Below are 26,243 nucleotides of genomic sequence, written 5' to 3'. Positions count from 1 at the left end.
TTTCGTAGGTTGGAAGACGGATTCCGTAGGTTGGAAGACGGATTCGCATTATCATCCATATTCTTAACCATAACCAATAATATTTTGAATAATATAATATAATTTTTTTTAAAAGACTATACATTAAATATTTTATATTTCGAACAAATTTTTATAATAAGATTTTTAAATATTTGAAACAACTTTATAAAATTATCATATTTGAAAATGGACTATAATTTTATAGAAAATTATTCAAAATTATAATATTTGATATTTATTATTTAGCAGTCAAATTAAAATAATTTTAATAGGGACCGTCTAATGCATTGCTAGACCGTTTAACATCGAAAAGATGGTAGTATAGATAAGGTTAGATGATCCACAAATTCTCTCCCAACAAATCCAATAATAAAATGAATCAAATAATGTTCATAATCTATTTGCAAATAGTAAAATTAGTAATAACAATAAAGTAAAAATGAAATTTTTAAATCATTGTGCGTACAAGTAAAGTAGACGATAAAAAAAAAAAGCAGTTTAACTCTATAAATTTTCGAGCAACAATAAATTCTTTACTAGTTGATAAATATTCATTCAATCATCTATACAAAATTGAATTAGTCAAATATACAACAGACCAAAAAACAATTGAATTTTATTAATGAAACATGTATCCATTAATTTATTCATTACCTTTCGACACTCTAGTCAAATTTTTCTTTAAAGATTAAAATATTATTTTAAATGTAATTTTTAAATTGATATTAATTATTTTAATATTATACTAAAATTAATAAATTAGTAAATTTTTTCATATCAAAATATTTTATAAATTAATAATTAATAATTAATTTTATAAAATTTAATTAGTTCAAAATTAGTATCATAAATTTAAATAATAGTGACTAAAAATTTAAGTGTCTAATTATATGATGATTAGAAACTACAAAATTAATTTCTAATTTTATTATTTTTAGATACCAAAAATTAGTTTTTAAAATAGATTAAAAGTGACTAAAAAATAGTTTCCATCTACATTTTAACAAGAGACTAAAATAATGGTTTCTATAAAAAACTTTTTCTTATTTTTATTTTTAACTACCAAAAATATAGTATCTAATTATATTATAATTTTTATTAATAATAGATACCATTTTAGTAACCAATAACTTTTAGTTTATAAAATGGTATCTAAATTAGTTACTATAGAAACTATTTATTTTTGGTTTCTAAATTAGTTACCATTCAATCATTTTCTTATAGTGTTTAAACCATGTGTGTAATCACTAGATCGTCTAATTAAACTCTGTACTCTAGTTACAAATACAAAATTAACACAAATAATAGTTAATCTCATAATAAACTGAATTAAATGAATCTTAATTAAAAGAGTTATTTATGATTACATTAAAAAAAAATCTTTGACTAAAGCTTTAAAGTGTGAAAAAAATCAACCTCATCAATATGCAATAAATTATACCTTATACAAAACATCATATTGTGAAATATTATTTGCTGCCAATAAAAAAACGCGTTAACGAAATAATTAATAGAAATGACAATCCTTCAAACAAAACAAATACTGCTTATAAACATAAATAATCAATTTAACTGTAGATGTTCTGATACACATGCAATTAGCAAATAAATGAAAGATTACTATAAAGGATAATTTATTTATAAATTTTAAGGAGAACACAAACTTGCTACATTTATAAACCTTAAACACTCTTACAAATTCACCACAATTAAAGAAAACAAATCATATTTGCATGAGCTGATTTATATGAGTTGTCAACTCAACACAGTGTTCCTTTTCAGCATATAACTAACTTAACCACCAAACATTCTCACAAGCAATTTAGGCTTTCCAATAAGAAATACAAAGCTTCCCATCACCACTCCAAACACCATTCCACAACCATATCCTATAGCCACTGCTTCCCAACCAAATCCAAATTTCTCTTCTCTCCACAATGTTTCTGAAGAATGTTGATCATGCTCCTCCCTACATTTCACTGACAGTGGAACTCCACATAAGCCCAAGTTTCCCTCATAGGAATCATTCAAAAAAGAATCAAACTGCTTTCTCTGAGGTATTTCTCCCACAAGACTATTATAGGAAAGATTCAGCACTTCAAGAAAGTTCATATTCACCAATTCTGTAGGAATCCTACCAGTCAGCATATTTGAAGAGAGATCCAAAGACTCCAATTTTATCAAATTTCCCATGGATTGGGGAATAGGACCACTGAGTCTGTTGTGGGAGAGGTTCAGTCCAATAAGTGCTTGAAGCTCTCCAATTACATTTGGAATCTCTCCTTCAAATTTATTTCCTGATAAATCAATGCTCACAAAGTTTGTTGGAATTTTTTCGAATAGCACACTCGTGCCTTTTGTTGTTACAGTCGTAGGAGAATAATAATATAGTGAAATAATAGATGGCCATTGCATGTATTGCTGTGGATTGCCAACCACCTCATCTTGAACAATATTCTTCATGGATTCAAAACTTTGTATGTAGTCTTCTGGAATTGGGCTGCTGAAGTTGTTGGATGACCAGAAATGGGGTGACATGTGACTCCAGACCAAGAGCAGCAATCTGTTCCATTTTCCCATGTTGCTATGGCTGGATAAACCTGATGGCAATAAGAATAATAATAATTATAATAATCAGTATACATAGTATTATTAATAGTTAAGGAGGCCTTGAAGTGAAGCAGTGCAAGGTTGTCATGGGGGTGACAGAAGGAATGGGAGAATGAAAAATGAAAGAGCAGAAAATGGCAACAGAGAGGAAACAACCACCCCATTCCCATGGATGATTTCATTCTAACTTGTGTGCAGTCTACCGTGGTCACATAGACTTAGTATAAAGGAGATATACTTGGATGAATATTTTTATAGCCAAATGAAAAGTTGAGACAAGGTTTTGGTGGGTGAAATTAAGCTTTGATTGTGGTCCTAGACTCCTAGTTTGTCAAAGAAAGAAATTTCAAACCCTTCTGTTCAAATTGTTGGTGGATCATTGACTTTGCGGGTCAGAGTAGTCATTTTAGAGTTTTTATTTCTTCAATTATTAAGTTAAACAAACACTTCCTCTGTCATTTTCTAATTTTTTTAAATATATAGAAACTAACAAATACAACAATTTTTTTTTTGGATAAATAGATAATTAAGTACAATATGCCGTAAAAACTGGGAGTTTTTGTTTTGATTTTCCATCTTAAAACTTATGTTTTGTATCTTTATCCTACAGGGAGTGCCCACAGGAGATGAGTTGTTTTTAATACCACTCTGATATTAGTTTTACTTAATTCTTAATGATCTATGCATGCAGATACAATTAGAACTGAAATACTTTGGCACTTGCCCATTAAATGATGATGATGATTTCTGAAAAGGCCTCCTAAATGCACATCTCTGTTTCTTTCCATCATTATTCCGATATTACAATGTTGGCGCTATTACACTTTCCTATTACAAAATGCCAAAAATAAGGAACAAAATAACATAATGGGTGCGACACAAGTTTAATGGTAGATTTAGTAGATATCAAGAAAACCAAAGAAAATGAAACTTGCACGGTACATTTGGATTGAAACTGCTTGTCTAAAAAACTTTGCTATTTATGTATTAAAATGATTCTTGATCCAATCATCAAAACATCTTATGGTGGTGTATACAGATTCCAGTTCTGATTTCAGCAAAATGATATAACATGAAAGCTTACTATATCATTACCAATATCAATTTATATGATGCATTTAGAATCCGTTTGTAACTTGATATGCATCATGCTATTTGTTGGTGGAAGTATCTGTATGGTACATTTTCCATAAAGAAATTACAATTCTTTGTTTCAGTTTCAATCAGTGATCATCACCGTGTTCTCTAGCAACCTTGTTGGGGTGTCAACATACTCCTCAATAAGTCCTGCATCAATGTCTAGCCAAATCAGAAAATGGTGAAACATGAAGATGCATAGAATATCAATGCTATGCGAAGAATGAGAGGCTTTCCTAACCCTGACTAAGAAGCAGAACCATATCACTGTGAAGAACAGAAGTTATTCGGTGTGCAATGGTAATAACTGTGGAGTCAGTGAAATGTTGCCTAAGAGTTTGTTGACTCCACAGTTATTACCATTGGAGAGCTTCAAGCACTCATTGGACTGAACCTCTCCCACAATAGACTCAGTGGTCCTATTCCCCAATCCATGGGAAATTTGATAAAATTGGAGTCATTGGATCTCTCTTCAAATATGTTGACTGGTAGGGATTCCTACAGAATTGGTGAATATGAACTTTCTTGAAGTGCTGAATCTTTCCTATAATAATCTTGTGGGAGAAATATATAATTGGTAAATATCATGATTTGAAACGTACCTGGCTATGCTTTGTTGCTGCTGATTTAAGTAGCTGAGACTGTGATGAAGTATGCAATAGAGTGATCAAAGCTTAAGTTGTAGTATGAATATTTTTGTCCAAATATATAATTTTAAGTGTTACATAATTTAACTACTAAATATAAAATAGTTAAATTTTTAACATTTCATTTGAATATTAGTAATTTTAGGAAAATAATAAAGAGTTGTTAGGTTGTGATTGATTTAGTGGATATAGGATTACATTTATTATTTAATAAAGACCAAGCCATCTTATAATAAAGTAATAGTGTATCTTAATTTCACGTCACCTTCTACCTAGACCGACAACAATAAAATATAAAAAAGAACTTTTTCTACTATTCTGTTCCTTCTACTAAACTCAGAGTCTTGCCTACCAAGTTACAATCTTCCTAACCAAGTTACCCTTTTGTCTCTTACATTTTTTACTACACTTTTCTGCAATCAATTTCCACTGCTTATAACCTCTAAATCTTCAAACTCTCTTTTACTGTCCCATTCTTCCAACTACACATCTCATTTTGAGTTCAGCAAATTTTGTTTTTCAACTTCATTTTAACTGCCATGTTGTCTCACAGGCACCTTTCCAACGATGTTGTCCTCATCAAATTGCATCATTTGCCTTCATTATGATCCAACTTTTGGGAATTATAGCAGTGATGTCTCAGGCTGCATGGCAGGTTTTCGTTGTCTTTGTACCTGTGATTATAGTCAGCATTTGCTATCAGCTATTAATTTGACTGCAGCAAGAACTATCACGTTTAGTTGGAGTCTGCAAAGCCCCACTCATTCAACACTTTTCTAAAACAATTTCTGGTACTTCAACCATTAGAAGCTTTGATCAGCAATCAAGATTTCAGGAAACAAATATGAAACTGACTGATGAGAAAGACTGAAAAGGGTACTTTTTGCACTGAATCTACCCTGAAGAACAAAAAATAAAAGAGCAGAAAATGGCAACACACAGGAAACAACCACCCCATTTCCATGGATGATTTCATTCTAACTTGTGTGCAGTCTAGAGTGGTCACACAGACTTAGTATAAAGTAGATATACAAATTATAAGATGGATATTTAGAGCCAAATTAAAAGTTGAGATAAGGTTTTGGTGGTTAAAATGAAGCTTTGATTGTGGTCCTAGACTCATAGTTTGTCATAGAAAGAAATTTCAAACCCTTTTGTTCAACTGATTATTAGAAGTCAAGTCATTGCCGTGATTAAATTTGTCACAATTTTCTAACCAATGGAGTAATAATAAAATGCTTATAGGCACATCAATGGTTTGAGAAATTTAGAGTTTCTATATTTTGAGTATTTTGTCAAACAAATAGTATCAAATTTCTACCCTAACCATTACGGATCATTCCTAATACTGCCACTTGGAAGTCATTGCAGGTCAGAGTCGACACAGTTATGCTCTGATTTTATTCATCACAGAAATTTAGAGTTTTTATTTCTTCAATTATTAAGTTAAACAAACACTTATTTCTTTCTACACATCTAAAACCTCGTTTCCTCTGTTATTTTCTATTTTTTTAAATATATAGAAACTGACAAATACAACAATATTTTTTGGATAAATAGACAATTAAGTACAATATGCCCTAAGAAGTTGGAGTTTTTGTTTTGATTTTCCATCTTAAAACTTATGTTTTGTATCTTTATCCTACGGGGAGCGCTCAGAGGAGATGAGTTGTTTTTAATACCACTTAACAGCTGATATTACTTTTACTTAATTCTTAAGGATCTGGCCGATTTTGATTTCTACCAATTGGTTTCTATTTCATGATTTTCTTATAGTATACCGTGAGGTCCAACTCCAGTTTGGACAAATCCGATGATCACTGATTGAGACTGAAACAAAGAAAAAGTTTCTAGATAATGATGAAAATCTGGAGGATTACATGTATTGTAATTTCTTTATGGAAAATGTACCTTACTGATACTTCCACCGACAAATAGCATGATGCATGTCAAGTTACAAACGGATTCTAAATGCATCATATAAATTGATATTGGTAAGCTTTTATGTTACATCAGATCTGGAATCTGTATACACTACCATAAGATGTTTTCATCATTGGATCAAGAATCATTTTAATACATAAATAGGAAAGTTTTTAGACAAACAGTTTCAACCCAAATCTACAGTGCAATATTGAATTTGATGTATTATCCTTTATTACGTTTTTCATTTTCTTTGGTTTTCTTGATATCTACTAAATCTGCCCTTAAACTTGTGCCATGTCCGTTATGTTATTTTGTTCCTTATTTTTGGCATTTTGTAATAGGAAAGTGTGAAAGCGCCAACATTGTGCCATTTGTTTAATTTCAGACTTCACTTGGCCGGCCACAAAAACAAAATATTTTCTTGTCAATTAGAAGAAATTGAAGTGCATTTAGGAGGCCTTTTCAGACATCATCATCATCATTTAGGGGTCTAGGGGTCTAACTGTATCTGCATAGATCATTAAGAATTAAGTAAGAGTAATATCAGCTATTAAGTGGTTTTAAAAACAACTCATCTCCTCTGGCCACTCCCTGTAGGATAAAGATACAAAACATAAGTTTTAAGATGGAAAATCAAAACAAAAACTCCCACTTTTTAGGGCATATTGTACTATTGTCTATTTATCCAAAAAAATAATTGTTGTACTTGTTAGTTTCTATATATTTAAAAAAAATTAGAAAATGACAGAGGAAGTGTTTGTTTAACTTAATAATTGAAGAAATAAAAATTCTAAAATGACGACTCTAACCCGCAATAACTTCCAAGTCAATGATCCACCGACAATGACTTCTGATCCGTTGAACAGAAGGGTTTGAAATTTCTTTCTTTGACAAACTAGGAGTCTAGGATCACAATCAAAGTTTAATTTCACCCACCAAATGCTTGTCTCAACTTTTCATTTGGCTACAAATATTCATCCAAGTATATCTCCTTTATACTAAGTCTATGTGACCACTGTAGACTGCACACAAGTTAGAATGAAATCATCCATGGGAATGGGGTGGTTGTTTCCTCTGTGTTTCCATTTTCTGCTCTTTCATTTTTCATTCTCCCATTCCTTCTGTCACCCCCATGACAACCTTGCACTGCTTCACTTCAAGGCCTCCTTAACTATTAATAATACTATGTATACTTATTATTATTATTGCCATGAGGTTTATCCAACCATAGCAACATGGGAAAATGGAACAGATTGCTGCTCTTGGTCTGGAGTCACATGCCACCCCATTTCTGGTCATGTGACTGCCATCGACCTTACATGTGGTGGGCTTCAGGGTCAAATCAATGCAAACAGTACCCTTTTCAGTCTTTCTCATATGCAATCACTCAATCTTGCTTTCAATGACTTCTCTAACTCTCAGATTCCATCTCCAATAGGTGAGTTTGTGAACCTCACACACCTCAACTTGTCTTTTTCAAACTTTCAAGGTGAAATTCCTCCCCAAATCTCACATCTTTCCAAATTGCAATCACTTGATCTCTCTCTCCAACAGTTAAAGTGGAAGGAAGGCACATGGAAGAAGATGCTCCAAAATGCAACCGAATTAAGGGTGCTAGTTTTGAATTATACAGATTTGTCATCAACTTCAATGAGGTCACTCAATTTGTCTTCCTCTCTGATCACTCTAAGTCTTGGAGAAACTGGGTTGAAGGGAAAGTTGACAGATGCCATTCTTTGTTTGCCAAATCTGCAATACTTAGATCTATCAGGTAATTTTGAACTTCATGGCCAACTTCCAAGCCTGAGATGTAGTTCAGCTTCTCTCAACGTCTTACAAATCTCAGGTTGTGCATTCCAAGGGCCAATCCCTCCTTCTTTCTCTAACCTTACAAGTCTTACTTTATTGGACCTCTCATACAATTCCCTCAATGGTTCAATTCCATCCTCACTCTTAACCCTTCCACGTCTAAATGTTCTGCTTCTCTGTTATAATCATCTCAGTGGTCAAATACCAAATGTATTTCATCAATCAAACAGATTTGAAAAATTGGATTTGAATTGTAACAATATCCAAGGTGAGCTGCCATCAACACTTTCAAATCTTCAACATCTCATTTACTTGGATATATCACGTAACAAATTAGAGGGACCTATGCCCAACAAAATACCAGGGTTTTCAAATCTAGCTTTGTTATCCTTGACTGACAACATGCTAAATGGTACAATTCCTTCTTGGTGTTTCTCTTTGCCATCGTTGTTGTATTTATCTCTATCGAATAATCAGTTCACAGGCCATATACCTGCAATCTCCTCATATTCCTTGCAGGATCTAGTTTTGAGTGACAACAAGCTGCAGGGCAATATTTCAGAATCAATTTTCAACCTTGTCAACCTTACTTATTTATCTCTGTCATGGAACAACTTCAGCGGTTCTGTCAAATTTTCACTTTTCTCCAAGTTCCAAAATCTTGAAATTCTTAACCTTTCAAATTTAAGTCAATTATCACTAAAGTTTGAATCAAGTGTCAATTATAGTTTCTCCCGCTTAAAGAAGTTGGACTTGTCTTCTTTGGGTTTAACCGAATTTCCAAAATTAAGTAAAGTCCCAGTTTTGGAAATTCTCATTTTGTCCAACAACAAATTGAATGGAAAGGTGCCCAATTGGTTGACAACACCAGTGGACCAATTCTCTAGGAACTACCAACTCAGAAAACTTGACCTTAGTTACAACTTACTCACTGGTGGTATCTCTTCGTCAATTTGCAATGCAAGTTCACTTGAGATTCTTGTGTTGTCCAACAACAAGTTGACAGGCACCATTCCACAATGCCTTGCGAGTTCATCGTCCCTTTTCATTTTGAATCTAGAAATGAACAGACTTAATGGAACTTTGCCAAATACCTTTTCAAAGTACAGTCTCCAGAGTCTGAATCTCAATGACAACCGATTAGAAGGTCCTTTGCCACAATCTTTGTCCAACTGCATGCGATTAAAGATTTTAAATCTTGGCAACAATCAAATAGAAGATACATTTCCCCACTGGCTTCGAACTCTACCGTTTTTGAAAGTGTTGGTTTTGCGGGCTAATAAGTTGCATGGTCCCATTGTCATATTCAAGACCGAGCATGGATTACCCAGTTTAATTATTTTTGATATTTCATCCAACAACTTCAGCGGCCCAATTCCAGAAGATTACATGCAAAATTTTGAAGCGATAAGAATATTGTTCAAGATGAGGTGGTTGGCAATTCACAGCAATACCTGCAATGGGAATTTAGTTTTGCAGTATATTATTCACCTATGACTGTAACAACAAAAGGAACGAGTGTGCCATTCAAAAAAATTCCAACAAACTTTTTGAGCATTGATTTATCGGGAAACAAATTTGAAGGAGAGATTCCAAATGCAAAGGTAATGGAGGACGTTGGAGGTGCTGTAAGAACAGACGGGTCATGGCATGAAGCAAACTGTTTTTTAGATGGACGTGTAGTAGCTGGAGCTAAAGGCATAAGGCCACTAATGGGTCATGTGATAAAAAACCTGAATTATGCAGTTGCAGTTGCAGCTGTTGTTGCTTGTACTTGCTGTTTTTGGTCCCTCTGGTTTCTCTGGCTTTTGGCTCAGTTACTGCAGGAATAGCTTACTGCAAGCTCAAGGCAACTCTGGCTTTTCTCATACAAGCTGTGTTAGATGATGTTAAAAGGCCAAATCAAGGTTGTTGCTCTACAAGGCTGATATTGCTGGGTCTTTGCTCTAAAAGAAGTACTTGCTTGAATCATCAAGAATATGATCCCTGTTTTTAGGTGTTAGCTGTTTTATGTTCCATGGACGGTAGTTTTTTGTTAGGAAGGGAAGAAGTGTCATATAGATAGATATCATCCTATGTATCTATATACTTTATCTGTAAAGGAGTTAGGATACCCCTAAAGTATCCCATTTTAATTTATTTAATTCTTTGCTGATAAAAAAAAATAATCCGTAATACCAATAACAATGACCAAAGTGTCGGAATTTCTCAGATTGGTTGTTGTCTCGGCATTTCTTGAAAAATCCAGCCTCGGGCTCTTCAAGTAATTAACAACAAATTATTTTGCCAAATTCAGAGCAGATACATGTAATCTTGATGATTTGCAGTTATCTAAGGAAACAAAATACAATAGAACATAAAGCAGAAGAAAACCTCAAATCAAACCATGAGTTGAAGGTAGACCACCTTAGTCTATTCTTCAAAAGTAACAAACTCATTGTGTAAACTTGGGCCATCAAACCTCAAACTTGTGATGAACTTAATTATGACATTAATTGTTACTTCAACAACATGATTGGATGATGTGAGGAGTGTATCTACTAATTGTTGCAAACTATGATGAGTTTTTGACTATTTTAATGTAATCCGGTTCAGTCATCAATTAATCCAGTTGAGAAAGAATTGCTTCCTCACCACACCATTTCAAATAATTTACTCAACATGGTTCTTGCCAATAGCCATTTCCTTCTCTCAAATAAGTCATAATGGTTCAAGATACCAAGAAATATGACCAAAGTGCATATTACTCCATTCAGTTTGATACAATTCAATATTTTAGAGGAACTTATGTAAATGTAAATCTGTATTATAGATGTAAGAAATGCAAAGAGAACAGAATTTTCATTTTCATACCTAATGAACCTACAGCTTCACCCTTGTTCCCTTTTTCGGGAGACTGAGCAGTGCCGGCATCAACAGAGTAACGAGCATCTTCATTCCTAAAGCAACGTTCTTTGTCCTTAACTCCTCAATAGTAATATTTTCAACCAGGCCACTTTTCTTCACCTCCTTCAACAACTGCTCATAATTCTCCTGGGCTCTCTTCCCCTTTTCACATTGCTCCTCTCTCATTTTCAGTCTTTCTTCGGCTTCAATACTATTGAGCCTCTCCAGCTCAATCTTCTCCTTGAGTGACCCAAGCTCTGCCCTAAGTTTGGCTTCCCTGTTCACCAACTCTTCTTCAACTTCATCAAAATCCTTCATTTGAAACGCAACACGCAGAACTGAAACAAGCTCAGAAATGCTCATTTCATCGTAGCTTCTTTTATTGGTGCCAGAAATGGACCTAGGCGATGACCCAGGTTCGGTTTTGGGTTGAGATGTCATGAGATGTCCAAAAGACGCAGACTTTTTTTGAGGGGGAAACGAGGAAAGGAAGAAGCCGCTACTGGGTTACCTCTGGCGCAAGTAAAGTTGGTAGGAAGAAATGAAATTTGAGGTGCAGAATGTGAGTTTGTTTTGAGTATGAGAGAATGAAGGAACAAAGGAAGTGTGATTTGAAACGTACCTGGCTATGCTTTGTTGCTGCTCATTTTGATTAGAAGCAGAAAATCTAATTGATGAAGTAAGAAGATGAAGTGAAAAAAGTGGAAGCGGGAACGACGTATTGAAGAAAAGAACAAGTTACCAAGACAAAATTTTGAAGTAGTTCAGTAAACTTACAAAATTAAATACTAATTGATTCACATTCTCATTTTTTTTAATACAACCTTAAAACATATGATTCACATTATTTGATGCAAAAGAGACTTAGAAAGTTTAACATGTTCTTTACTAAATTTATATTAATTAAATATTTAACAAGAAAAAAAATATAGCTTTTATGATATGTATCAAATATATAGAACATATAGTTTGAAGAAAAAAAATCTTCAATTTATACAAATATTACATTTTCATGAAAAACGTAAAACCTCAAACAATGAATAGAAATTTGAAAAGTATACATATGCCCTGAAATAAACCACCAATTTGTTCTCTGTAAGACCTTCTATCTCGGAAATCATAATAATGGATGTAGGTAAGTGCTTCTTAATTGATTATTATCCTAGAAATCAAAAAGGTAACTATACCTAATTTTATTAGTTGATCAAATATTTAAAATGTTTAGTGCTGCAAATATTTTATCACTAGTTCGATCAAGTTTCTGCCCAGATGAGTACCTCAAGAATATATTTTTAAAACGGATTATAAGGAATATTATAAATTATGCTTTGTTTCAATGTATTATTTTAGCTTCAAAGTCACAACATTCATCTGTATCTTTATAAGTGACTGTGGTAAATGACTAATTAATTCAAGATATGAAAGATATATATTGGACAGTTTTATAAATTTAAAATGCTCATTACATTATTTAATATTAATGTCATGGTCTTAAATATTATAAAAAAGTGAAATGAAGGAAGACCTTTTAGAGGTCTTTTAGGATTTTTTTATCAAATGGTGCAATTTTATATGTTAGTTATATAAATATATGTTAATTATATGAAGTAAAGATATCATGAACCATTCTTAAAACTTCTGCATTTTCACAGACTCTCTCTTCCATTGTTGGCATAGTCTCTGTCATATTAAACTCAGATTCTATCCCAAGCTCCATTCTTTTATCTCTTCTGCTATATCTCTCTTCAATTCCTTTTTTAGTTCACTTTTCTGATCACAATTTCCTACTCTTTATAGATCTCAAATACTTCATCTTTCACACAATCTTACACTGTCCCATTCTTCCAAGTACACATCTCATTTTGAGTTCAGCAAATTTTGCTTTTCGTCATTCATTCTAATTGCCATGTTGCCTCTTTCCGACATACACTTTTCTAAAGATATTCTCCTCCAACCCGTTTTTCTTCATGGCTTATCCGGCTTCCTCCACCTTCTGTTGCTTGTCGCGGTTTCATTGTCATGGGTTTGGAAGAAATTCACGACACGTGTCAGGGATGAGTCTAAGGAGAAGCTCGACAACACCCTCTTTAAAACGACCGTGTTTGTTTCTCTGGGTGTTTCTGCTTTCAGTTTTCTCCTCTGTTTCTTCAATTACTTCTACTGCTACTCTAGTGGCTGGTCAGAGGAAGAGCTCGTGACCCTTTTGGATTTGGTGCTCAAAACAGTTGCGTGGGGCGTTGTTTGTGTTTGCTTGAACAAGGGGTTCTTCAGTTCAGCCGAAAGAAGGTTCTCATTCCTCTTCAGAGCTTGGTGCGTCCTGTACCTCTCTGTTTCTTGCTATTGCTTCGTGGTGGACATTGTTGTTATATCAGAGAGACGCGTTGCTTTGCCAACTCAGTACTTGGTTTCTGATGTGGTTTCCACTTGTGTTGGTATGTTATTCTGTTACGTGGGGTATTTTGTGAAAAACCAAGGTCAGGTTCCAGAAAAAGAAAATAACGGTATTCAGGAACCTCTTTTGAATGGTGGCGCAAATGATGGTGATGCCTTGAGATCAAAAGGGACCAGGGGTGGGGACACTGTTACCCCTTTCTCATATGCTGGAATTCTGAGCTCTTTTACCTTCTCTTGGGTGGGTCCTCTTATAGCTGTTGGCTATAGGAAACAAAGGATTGTTCGAGGAGTACAACTTCTTTTTCTGGAGGATTAATGCACTCCCTTCCACTCATGTCATTGTTTGGAGGGTGATTGAAAACCAGATTGCTACCAAGGTTAACCTGGAGAGACGAGGGGTTCATGTTGAGAGCAATCTTTGTTGTTTGTGTAGGGTGTTAGAGGAGTCAACAAGTCATCTGTTTTTCAATTGCAGAGTCGTTTGGCTAGGTTGGAATCTTTGTTACACTTGGTTAGGAGTGGGTTCGGTAAATCTTCTCTCTCTTGGGTCACATTTCGAGACGTTTAAAATTCTTGATGCGACCACTTCAGTTAATCTTATTTTAGGTAATGTTTGGATTGCGTTCATAAGTGAGATTTGAACATAAAAATAATTATTTATTCAACGGAGGAGTGGTAGACTATTATGAAGTCTTCTCCTTAGCACAAATGAAAGTTTGGTCTTGGATCTCATCAAAGATACATTCAACAAGTTTCTTGTTCTCTGATTGGTGCCTAGTTCCCGGGAGATTAGCTCGAGCCAAAGGCGACAGCGAGGCCCGTCCCAGAAATGGGGCGGGGAAGGAGAAGTGGGCATGTGGGTCTCCTTCACTTGATCCCCTAGTATGTATGTACTCAATTAATAGTTGCTGATAGAGTGGTGGGGTTGGTCTTTGGATTTTAAATAGTTTTTTAGCTAGTTGTGGCAGGATAGGGAGACGGGATTTTCTTGAGGTGTATGTCTCTATTGCTTTGAAAGAGGGGTTGGACGACCACCCCTAAAGTGAGCCACATTTATTATTTCTTTTCTTGCTGATAAAAAAAATAATAACAATAATGATGTTTTTAAAGGCTCTCATTCTTCACATGCTCAACTTGTTGCTGAGTACAGCGTGAGGTCCAACTCCACTTTGGACAAATCCGATGATCACTGATTGAAACTGAAACAAAGAAAAAGTTTATAGATAATGATGAAAATCTGGAGGATTTAAGGGCATATTGTACTTAATTGTCTATTTATCCAAAAAAAATATAGTTGTATTTGTCAGTTTCTATAAAAGTCATTATATCTATTCCTCGCAAATAAAATTTCTAAAAATATTCTTTAAATATCTATTCCTCACATAATTATAAGAAACAAGTTTTTAGATGAGTTGAAAGAAAGAAGTGTTTGTTTAACTTAATAATTGAAGAAATAAAAACTGTAAATTTCATTGATGAATAAAATCAGAGCATGACTGTGTCGACTCTGACCCGCAATGACTTCCAAGTCAACGTAAGTGGCAGTACAAGGAACGATCCATAATGGTTAGGCTAGAAATTTGACATATTATTACTCCATTGATTAGTAAATTATGACTTTGGCTTTCTTGAAGCGAAATAGGAACCCAAGTCATGCATGCTTTAATCACGACAAAGACTTCTAACCAGTTGAACAGAAGGATTTGAAATTTCTTTCTATGACAAACTATGAGTCTAGGACCACAATCTTTAATTCCTTATCCTTCCATGTATATTTCCTTTATACTAAGTCTGTGTTAGCACTGTAGACTGCACACAAGTTAGAATGAAAGCATCCATGGGAATGGGGTGGTTGTTTCCTCTGTGTTGCCTTTTTCTGCTCTTTCATTTTTCATTCTCCCATTCCTTCTGTCACCCCCATGACAACCTTGCATTGCTTCACTTCAAGGCCTCCTTAACTATGAATGATGATCGTTATTGCGACCAGGTTTATCCAACCATAGCAACATGGGAAAATGGAACAGATTGTTGCACTTGGTCTGGACTCAAATGTGACACCATTTCTGGTCATGTTACCGCCATCGACCTTACATGTGGTGGGCTTAAGGGTCAAATCAATGCAAACAGTACCCTTTTCACTCTTTCTCATATGCAATCACTCAATCTTGCTTTCAATGACTTCTCCAACTCTCACATTCCATCTCGAATAGGTCAGTTTGCGCACCTCACACACCTCAACTTGTCTTCTTCAAACTTTGAAGGTGAAATTCCTCCTCAAATCTCACATCTTTCCAAATTACAATCACTTCATCTCTCTTGCTCTGGGTATCATAAGTTAATGTGGAAGGAAGGCACATGGAAGAGGATGCTCCAAAATGCAACCGAATTAAGGGTGCTAGTTTTGAGTTTTACAGATTTGTCATCAACTTCAATGAGCTCACTCAATTTGTCTTCCTCTCTGATCACTCTAAGTCTTAGAGGAACTGGGTTGAAAGGAAAGTTGACAGATGACATTCTTTGTTTGCCAAATCTACAATACCTATATCTATCATATAATTTTGACCTTCATGCCCAACTTCCAAGCCTGAGTTGTAGTTCAGCTTCTCTCAACGTCTTACAAATCTCATTTTGTAAATTCCAAGGGTCAATCCCTCCTTCTTTCTCTAACCTTACAAGTCTTACTTTATTGGACCTCTCGGACAATTCCCTCAATGGTTCAATTCCATCCTCACACTTAACCCTTCCACATCTAAATGTTCTGCTTCTCTATAAAAATCATCTCAGTGGTCAAATACCAAATGTTTTTCATCAATCAAACAGATTTGAAAAATTGAATTTAAGAGAGAACAATATCCAAGGTGAGCTGCCATCAACAATTTCAAATCTTCAACACCTCATTTACTTGGATATATCACGTAACAAATTAGAGGGACCTCTGCCCAACAAAATAATAGGGTTTTCTAATCTAGCTATGTTATTCTTGACTGACAACTTGCTAAATGGTACAATTCCTTCTTGGTGTTTCTCTTTGCCATCGTTGCTGTATTTAGATCTATCGAATAAAAACTCTTCTATGGCATGTCATACTGTGAATAAACAATGGAAATTGTCAGACAAGTAAAAGTACATGACCAAATGGGTTGGTTAGTATTTAAGCTTACATCTTCATCCGAAGTTTGTTGTGGCAGTGATATGTAGCGAATGGTATGGTTAATATACCATTGCATATACGTGGTGGTGTCACGCAAATGACCATTACCATTAAATTGAACACCTTGAATGAGTCGATTATGTCGATCATTCCATAGCACTATCCATCTTTCATGGTATTGTGGCCAATACCTCTCTGTGCGGCCCCTCATATCCTCTTTATGAAGTTGATCCAGGTTTGGCGGATCCGGGGGAATGGTTTGTCGAAAGTCAAATTGTCGCATGACCCGATCAGCCTGGTGAAATTCAACTGTTGCAAAACAAATCAACGGAACAACAGCTCGACAAACAGAAGACACCTCACCAATGATCAATGCAGCAATATCATCCTCGGTGTATGGACACCAGATGAACTGCAGTACCATTTCATTAGAATAAGTCAATGGCAACAATGGATAACATGAGGATTGAAAATTGAATATAAAAGATAACCTGTTTCGACTGTAACTGGTCCAACATTGACCTTATTAATGACACTGAACTTGTAGGTTGGTGTTGCCTCTGAGAGAGTGCACGTGACCACCTGTAATAAGCAATTTGAAGTTTGAGGGTTTAACAAACAAGTTACTAATGTAGGCGTATTAACAAGTTTTGTGGAAAGTAAATGGGTTATAATGTTTATACCTTTTTGCAAGTGGATAACCAAGTCCAGAAGCAATGTCTTCTGCACTTAGGGGTGGCAAAGAAGGAGAGATGCACTTAATGCGTTCCCATGCCCAACACTGAAGGAGCAGCATACAACCACCAATATTGTCCTGGTTGAAGTTAATACCGTGATCTAATGCACGATATAAACAGGCAAGAACAGCTGAACCCCAACTATAACTGGAGACGTTATTCAAATCATCCAATAATAACAAATACATCAAATGCACCCGAGACCCCGATGTATCTGGCATAAGTAAACTCCCAATGAGGGTAAGAATATGTGCCCGTGCATAGTGAGCAACGACATTTTCAGATGCATCATCAGGAAGTTGATGGAAGTTGTTGTTTAGCCATGACAATCTTATTGTATTTCCTATGACAACATTTCCAGGGGGTATGATCCCCAACAAGTGTCTGCACATAGACACCCAATCCCCATTGGTGAAGCCGGTAACAGGTTCTCCATCAATCGGAAGACCCAATAGCACGGAGACATCTTCTAACGTCACAGTGGTTTCTCCGTGTGGAAGATGAAATGTGTGTGTCTCAGTTCTCCACCTCTCCACTAAAGCCATCACCAGGTGATGGTTGATGTCTATATTGGAAAAGGTGAGCAGGTGTCCGAATCCAACGCCATCCATCATGGCTTTAACACGAGGATGGACTAAATCTGCATGGTTCATAATCCATATTGCATGGCGTCGTGGACGAAGTAATCTTTCGTTCCCTTCCCAAACTGTCTTAGTCACATGTTTGTCTTGGAGACGTAAAAGAGACATGTCTGAAGGGAGTCTTTGATGACCAGCCATTGGAATGGATAAACTACAAGTCACACAAATAAATACAAAAAAAATTACATAATATCTGCATTATAAATGAGCTGCATTACGACCCACACATGCAAAGAAAAGAATTCGAAAGACTAACTACAAATTGCATCCGTAATGAAATGGATGAGGCAGTTCCAAATAAGCTGAAAAAATGTTCATATTGTCGAAACAAAGGACACAACAGGGGAAAAACACAAATATTGGTCTTATAATTTAAAAAGAAACATTTCATGATAACATTCAATCAAAACATGCTGCATCAAACAAATTTCTTAAATAATAGACAGAGAGAGAATTTGAGGACCTACCTAGATTGGCGTGAGAGAGATGGTGAGGAAACCCAGGGAGTGCCCAGTGTGTGAGTTGCCAATGGCGCTAAACATGGAAGAATAATTAATACATATCATAATGAAAATAAAAGTAAAGAAATTATTAATTAACATCTCTTCTTTAGACACAAAATATCCACAAGTAATGAAATTGTGTTTTAAATTGATTATTCTAAACTGGTGAATTGAAATCATTATATATAAGTGGCAACTGTCACATTAAACATAATAAGGTTTTCCTATCTGAGAAAAATAGCTTAACAGAGGAAGAATATACAATTAATATTACCTACATCTTCAAACACTAATAGAATAAGATGAGAAACAATTAAACAAATCCTAATAGAGGAAAAAGAAGTGAAATAGAGGAAGATATAGGATAATGGAATAATTTTTTACTAAAATACATGTTGGTCAGAGATATACTAAACTTATATCCTTGAAACAAAGTCTCAAATCTGAGCTTTGAAGATGAAAACAATAAAAGATAAAAATTTGATTAGGTGAGAAAACTCTAGTTAGTATAATTAGTCAGATTTTCCAATAAATAACAGTCATCGACCAAAGTCATATTTCATGCCAGTGTCATAATTATTCAGAAAGATACAAAGTGTGAGTACCATAGCTAGATATACAATTCCAACAAACTGATAATTTTAAACTAAGAACTAATATAAAATTCCACATATGATATTGGTTGGAGAACTTACTTCTCTTTACAGGGAGATTATCTATTTCAAAAAAATCAGCAGAGGATGTACATGTGGAAGTAGAAGGCTGAATATCAGAAGCACGTTTTCTTTTCATCATTTCAACCCTTTTTAGATGTTCATTTTCTGCAATTATTTGAGAATTAACTTTCTCTCCATGCAATCCTTGTGATGGACACCTAGCATCATCATCATTGTCGTCGTCATCATCATCACATAGGTCCACAATCTCCTTTTCCAATTTGAATTTTACCCCTGCAGGTACAAAAAAGTTGTGTTAAAATTTAACATTATATACTTCAGACGAAAGCTAGGAGAATAATAGTAGATTCCGTAATACAATTAACAATTTGGTTGTTGTCTCGGCATTTCTTGAAAAATCCAGCCTCAGTCTCTTCAAGTAATTAACATTAACAACGTATCCTTTTATCAAATTCAGAGCAGATACATCTAATCTTGATTGTATGGAAAAAACAATATGAGTTCCCCTAGCCTGCTTCTGTTTGCTCCTTCCTGAGTTCTTATTGAAAGAAAATATTATCATAAGAAGGAAAGAAAACACAAAAGAGATGATTTACAGTTACCTACGCAAACAAAATATAAAAGAACATAAAGCAGAAGAAAACCTCAACATTACAGCTTAAAATTAAATCTTATTATACGTGACCATGACTCTACCAAATTACCAATCAAACCATGAGTTGAACATCTAAGGAAGACAACAGGAACAATGCTGTGACGTTAAATAAACCTTAGGCATCATTGCACTGTAGACACCATAGGCTGGAAACAGGGGTAATTTGGCACTATATAGCTCCATCTGTGTGGGGGTCCAAGGAATGTCTGATCTACCATGTGGATCATTTCTAGGCTGCCATACCTTGCATTTGCAAGTAGACACCTTAGCCTACTCTTCAAAAGTAATAAATTCACTGTGTAAACTTGGGCCATCAAACCTCAAACTTGTGCTGAACTTAATTATGACATCGTTACTTCAACAACAAGATTGGATGATGTGAGGACTGTGTGTTCCTAAATTGTGTACTAATAGCTCCAAACTATGATGAGTTTTTGACTAGTTTAATGTAAAATGATTCAGTCATCAATTAATCCACAGTTTGAGCAAGAATTGCTTGCTTCACCACACCAATTCAATTAGTTTACTAAAACATGGTTCTCGACAATAGCCATTTCCTTCTCTTAATAAGTCGTCACGGTTCAAGATACCAAGAAATATGACCAAAGTGTATTACTCCATTCAGTTTGATACAATCCAATATTTTTAGAGGAAATTATATAAATGTAAATCTGTATGATAGATGTGAGAAATGCAAAGAGAACAGAATTTCCATTTCCATACCTAATGCACCTACAGCTTCATCCTTGATCCCTTTTTTGGGAGACTGAGCAGTGCCGACATCAACAGAGTAATGAGTATCTTCATTCCTTTGAAAAGTAACAGGCTCCCCAGTGTCATTTTCAAGCTCGTGGTCACCAACATCCTCTTCATCCTGGACAGCGAAAACATCTTCAAGATTAAGTTCGTTCTTCTCGTCTGTTAATTTACCATTTTCAGTCCTCAACCCTTCTATGACAGTCAAATTCTTCTTAACTGCTTCCTCCAATTCAATGTTCTTCATGTTAAGGGAATCAAGAGCACTCTTATCCCCAACCTTCTTCTCCAACACACGGATCTTGGCCCTTAGTTCAGCCATAGATTTGCCTTCATCTAGAATTTTTTTCTTGAACTCCTTCAACTCACAAATTTCACGTTCTAAAGCAACGTTCTTTGTCTTTATCTCCTCAATAGTAATTTTTTCAAGCAGGCCACTTTTCTTCACTTCCTTCAACAACTGCTCATAATTCTCCTGGGCTCTCTTCCCCTTTTCACATTGCTCCTCTCTCATTTTCAGTCTTTCTTCGGCTTCAATACTATTGAGCCTCTCCAGCTCCATCTTCTCCTTGAGTGGCCCAATCTCTGCCCTAAGTTTGGCTTCCCTGTTCACCAACTCTTCTTCAACTTCATCAAAATCCTTCATTTGAAACGCAACACGCAGAACTGAAACAAGCTCAGAAATGCTCATTTCACTGTAGCTTTCTTTATTGGTGCCAGAAATGGACCTAGGCGATGACCCAGGTTCGGTTTTGGGTTGAGATGTCATGAGAAGTCCAAAAGACGCAGAATTTTTTTGAGGGGGAAACGAGGAAAGGAAGAAGCAGCTACTGGGTTACCTCTGGTGCAAGTAAAGTTGGTAGGAAGAAATGAAATTTGAGGTGCAGAATGAGAGTTTGTTTTTAGCATGAGAGAATGAAGGAACAAAGGAAGTATGATTTGAAACATACCTGGCTATGATTTGTTGCTTCTGGTTTTGATTTGAAACAGAAAATCCGTGTTACTGAGCAAAGGGTAAGTAAGAAGATGAAGTGAAAAGGTCGAATAGAGAACCACGTACGGAAGAAAAGCACAAGTACGAAAAGAAAACTTTGAAGCCTGAGCGATTTCAATCAGTAAATTTGAAGTACTTGATATATACTTCATAAACTTAAATATTAATTAAATATGCTTCTTCTCTTCTACAATCATTATAGTTTAAAAAGAATTTTTTTTAATATATATTTATAATTTTATATTAAAATATATAAAAAATATGATTAAAATAAATTTTAGAAATATATACACACACTCATTACTATTTAATAAAAACAATTTGTTTGGAATTAAGACTATTCTGTTCAAATTCTTATATATTAAAATGGTATTTATTTATAATATTTTATTTTTATTGATATTGGTATTATTATTTTATTCTTAAAATTTGAATATAATAATTCTATATGCAAGAAATCAATACAAATAATTTTATATATTCATCAATATCAATCAAGTTACAATGTTACATGTTTTTATTCATTGAAAATACAAACAAGTGACAAAAATTAATCTTAGTTCCAATTTCCTCAATTGAATTATATTAATTGTTTACTTTGTTTTCATTTAAATTTTCACGTAAATTTATATTACCACTAACTCTTGAATCAAACTTTTACACACCTTTTGATATTTAGTGAATAATATACATTTGAGATTTTAAAAGAACTATTTCTTATGAGTTTGATATTTATCCTTAAGAACATTGTTATTTCTAACTCGGTACATTTGACAAAATAACATCATCAGCAACAAACAACTGAGTAGAATCTTGTTGAGATAGAAACTCCTACCGCAACCGCTGTTTTTCTCCTCAAACTCTTAATGCATCTGCTCACTCTACTGGTTAAAATTATGTTGCATCTTTTGACTTAAATCCTTCGTGATTTGTTGTCGTAATTTTTTAATCATTTCTTTATTGGGCTATGCAGAGGATGAATTTCGTGGTGCAACACCGAAGAATTGTAGAATTCCAACCCCTTTTCCAGCTGCACGCACACGACCACTGTGCTCAGGTCGTCCAATAGCTTCACGCAGGATATCTTGACGACTATAAGGTACAAAATTACCTTGGGTGCTTTGCTCAACTAAGGAATCCTACAAAAAGTTCAAAATTATATAAGTTTTTTTAATATAATTAATATTTTAAAAATAGATGCACAACTAGATGAAAATAACTTACAATTTTTTCTGAGATTATTCGTGATTGCTCAGAACTATATGTACCCGATTTTCTCATTCGAGCCATCTTCCATTTTTGGTGGCGAGTAGGAGGAGATGGAGGTTCATTAACCCTTGTATCATTTTCATAAGTAGTCGTTTGTCTTGATTTCTCCTTCTCATTTACCAAAGTTTGTTCAAGCTTGCGATAACCCGCACGAGATAGTAGGTGTGGGGTCACATTTTGGGATGCTATGTTTTGTGCTTTTTTCCTAATACCCTGTGAAAAATGGAATAAACAAAATGAATAAAGTGATATTAAATAATTAGTATTATGATCAATAAATAAAATAATTAAATAATTTCACTTACTGTCCACTGTTCATATTCACGACTTTCAACGAAAAGACGCCACGTCTTCTCATCAATATTGGAGTACTTTAAACCAGGATTTTGGCCTTTATAAGATCCAAAAACATATTTTGTCGTCAACTGTGACTTAAAAGTACGAAATTTATTGGCAACCGAAGATAAAACCTTTGATCTCAAACTTTGCACATTAGGGATATCAAAAAACGTCTACAAAAAATACCATTAACTTAAAATTGATCAATTAATATTAAAAAACAATATATGATAACAATAATAATGTATACATTACCAGGATATCTTCCCAAATCATGGTTCGATCAACCTCAGGCACATGATCCCACAAAGGTATCAATATGGAGATCTTCTCACGAGCCACAACTCCAAGATAGCTATTGAATGTATCAGCATTAGGACCAGAAACTACCCCAGTGATGACATCAATGATGACTGGTGTTTTGACACCTCTAGCACGTCTCAATAAGAGACGTCTGAGTCCAGTAGGTCCTCTAGTGGATCTGCCGGAAGGGTGGTTAGAAGAAATCGGAATATGATCGTCAACCATATCTGTGTTAAGAAAAAAGGTAAAAAATAGAGTTTATTCTAGCAATTCCTAAGTTGCTATAATTGATAGATGTGAATTAGTAAATTTACTAGAGAATTTATATTCAATCTATCGGGCAATCCAAAGTTACAACAATTATATAAGCAGGAACATCTAACATGCCATACAATAAAAGATAAAAATTTGATTAGGTGAGGAAAGTCTAATTAATATAGTTAGTCAGATTTTCCAACAAATAACAGTCATAAAGCAAAGTCATATTTCATGCGAATGTCATAATTATTCAAAAAGATACAAAGTGTGATTACCATAGCTAGATATACAATTCCAACACGCTGATAATTTAAACTAAGAACTAATCTAAGCTTTCACATATAATATTGGTTAGAGAACTTACTTCTCTTTGCAGGGCGATTATCGATTTCAAATAAATCAGCAGAGGATATAGATGTGGAAGTAGAAGTCTGAATATCAGAAGCACGTTTTCTTTTGATCATTTCAACCCTTTTTAGATGTTCATTTTCTGCAATTGTTTGAGAATTAGCTTTCTCTCCATGCAATCCTTGTGATGTACACCTATCATCATCATCACCACCTAGGTCTATGATCTCCTTTTCCAATTTGAATTTTACCCCTGCAGGTACAGAAAAAATGTGTTAAATTTAACATTATTTTGTTAACATGATATACTTCACACAACATCTAGGAGAATAAAGACTAGTAGATTCTGTAATTCAATTAAAAATTTGGTTGTTGTCTCGGCATTTCTTGAGAAATCCAGTCTCGGGCTCTTCAAGTAATTAACAACGTATTATTTTACCAAATTCAGAGCAGATACATGTAATCTTGATTGTATGGAACAAACAAAATGAGTTACCTTTGCCTGCTTCCGTTTGCTCTTTCTTGTGTTCTTATTGAAAGAAAATATTATCATGAGGAAAGAAAGAAAACATAAAGGAGATGATTTGCAGTTATCTAAGGGAACAAAATACAATATAACATAAAGCAGAAGAAAACCTCAACTTTACAGCTTAAAGTTAGGACCCTCAAATCTTATAGATGACCATGACTCTACAAATCAAACCATGAGTTGAAGGTAGACACCTTAGTCTATTCTTCAAAAGTAATAATAAACTCATTGTGTAAACTTGGGCCATCAAACCTCAAACTTGTGGTGAACTTAATTATGACATTGTTACTTCAACAACATGATTGGATGATGTGAGGAGTATCTACTAATAGTTGCAAACTATGATGAGTTTTTGACTATTTTAATGTAATCTGGTTCAGTCATCAATTAATCCAGTTGAGAAAGAGTTGCTTCCTCACCACACCATTTCAAATAATTTACTAAACATGGTTCTTGCCAGTAGCCATTTCCTTCTCTCAAATAAGTCATAATGGTTCAAGATACCAAAAAATATGACCAAAGTGCATATTACTCCATTCAGTTTGATACAATTCAATATTTTAGAGGAACTTATGTAAATGTAAATCTGTATTACAGATGTAAGAAATGCAAAGAGAACAGAATTGTCATTTTCATACCTAATGCACCTACAGCTTCATCCTTGTTCCCTTTTTTGGGAGATTGAGCAGTGCCGGCATCAACAGAGTAATGAGTATCTTCATTCCTATGGAAAGAAACAGGCTCCCCAGTGTCATTTTCAAGCTCGTGGTCACCAACATCCTTTTCATATTTGATAGCGTAAGAAACTGCAAGATTAAGCTCCACTTCAGTGTTCCCACAATCAGAGTCATCTTCACTCCTCAAAGGCATGATATTTTCTTCCAACTTCACATCACTGACGCGGAGTTCACTATATCTCCTCTCCAGAGACTCAAATAATGTCTTAAGTTCGTGCTTCTCGTCTGTCAATTTATCATTTTCAGTCCTAAACCCTTCTATGACAGTCAAATTCTTCTTAACTGCTTCCTCCAATTCAATGTTCTTCATGTTAAGGGAATCAAGAGCACTCTTGTCCCCAACCTTCTCCTCCTCCAACACACGGATCTTGGCCGTTAGTTCAGCCACAGATTTGGCATCATCTATCATTTTTTTCTTGAACTCCTTCAGCTCACAGATTTCACTTTCTAAAGCAACGTTCTTTGTCCTTAACTCCTCAATAGTAATATTTTCAACCAGGCCACTTTTCTTCACCTCCTTCAACAACTGCTCATAACTCTCCTGGGCTCTCTTCCCCTTTTCACATTGCTCCTCTCTCATTTTAAGTCTTTGTTCGGCTTCAGTACTGTTGAGCCTTTCTATCTCAATCTTCTCCTTGAGTGGCCCAATCTCTGCCATAAGTTTGGCTTCCCTGTTCACCAACTCTTCTTCAACTTCATCAAAATCCTTCATTTGAAACGCAACACGCAGAACTGAAACAAGCTCAGAAATGCTCATTTCATCGTAGCTTCTTTTATTGGTGGTAGAAATGGACCTAGGCGATGACCCAGGTTCGGTTCCGGGTTGAAATGCCATGAGAAGTCCAAAAGACGCAGACTTTTTCTGAGGGGAAACGAGGAAAGGAAGAAGCGGCTACTGGGTTACCTCTGGTGCAAG

The 26,243-nt window shown here is 34.7% G+C and overlaps 2 protein-coding genes and 1 pseudogene across 3 annotated transcripts; 1 reads left to right on the top strand and 2 right to left on the bottom strand.

Annotated features, from left to right (window-relative positions):
• Positions 1-1,720: 1,720 nt before the first annotated feature.
• RLP25 (receptor like protein 25) lies at positions 1,721-2,833 on the bottom strand. Its single transcript, XM_090294642.1, has one exon. It carries the CDS (start codon positions 2,599-2,601, stop codon positions 1,816-1,818), a length of 786 nt encoding a protein of 261 aa, XP_090150768.1. The 5' UTR covers positions 2,602-2,833; the 3' UTR covers positions 1,721-1,815.
• A 4,481-nt stretch (positions 2,834-7,314) lies between these two features.
• Positions 7,315-10,116, top strand: LOC137825451 (receptor-like protein 41; annotated as a pseudogene). Its single transcript, XR_016515223.1, has one exon. The product of XR_016515223.1 is annotated as a receptor-like protein 41 (transcript).
• Positions 10,117-16,404: 6,288 nt separating this feature from the next.
• On the bottom strand, positions 16,405-26,238 carry LOC137827138 (uncharacterized). Its single transcript, XM_090294177.1, has 12 exons — positions 25,229-26,238; positions 24,078-24,314; positions 23,408-23,682; positions 23,119-23,325; positions 22,769-23,026; positions 22,542-22,683; positions 20,518-21,387; positions 19,158-19,412; positions 18,427-18,493; positions 17,265-18,110; positions 17,073-17,163; positions 16,405-16,993 (listed from the first exon to the last, which is right to left on the bottom strand). The coding sequence occupies exons 1-12, from the start codon at positions 26,160-26,162 to the stop codon at positions 16,502-16,504; spliced, it is 4,674 nt and encodes a 1,557-aa protein (XP_090150303.1). The 5' UTR covers positions 26,163-26,238; the 3' UTR covers positions 16,405-16,501.
• Between the last annotated feature and the right edge of the window lie 5 nt (positions 26,239-26,243).

The sequence above is a fragment of the Phaseolus vulgaris genome, chromosome 8, assembly GCF_051622355.1.
Source record: "Phaseolus vulgaris cultivar YP4 chromosome 8, ASM5162235v1, whole genome shotgun sequence".
NCBI lineage: Eukaryota > Viridiplantae > Streptophyta > Magnoliopsida > Fabales > Fabaceae > Phaseolus > Phaseolus vulgaris.
Note: the sequence above shows the minus strand (reverse complement) of the source record. Positions and strands in the feature narration are given on the sequence as shown.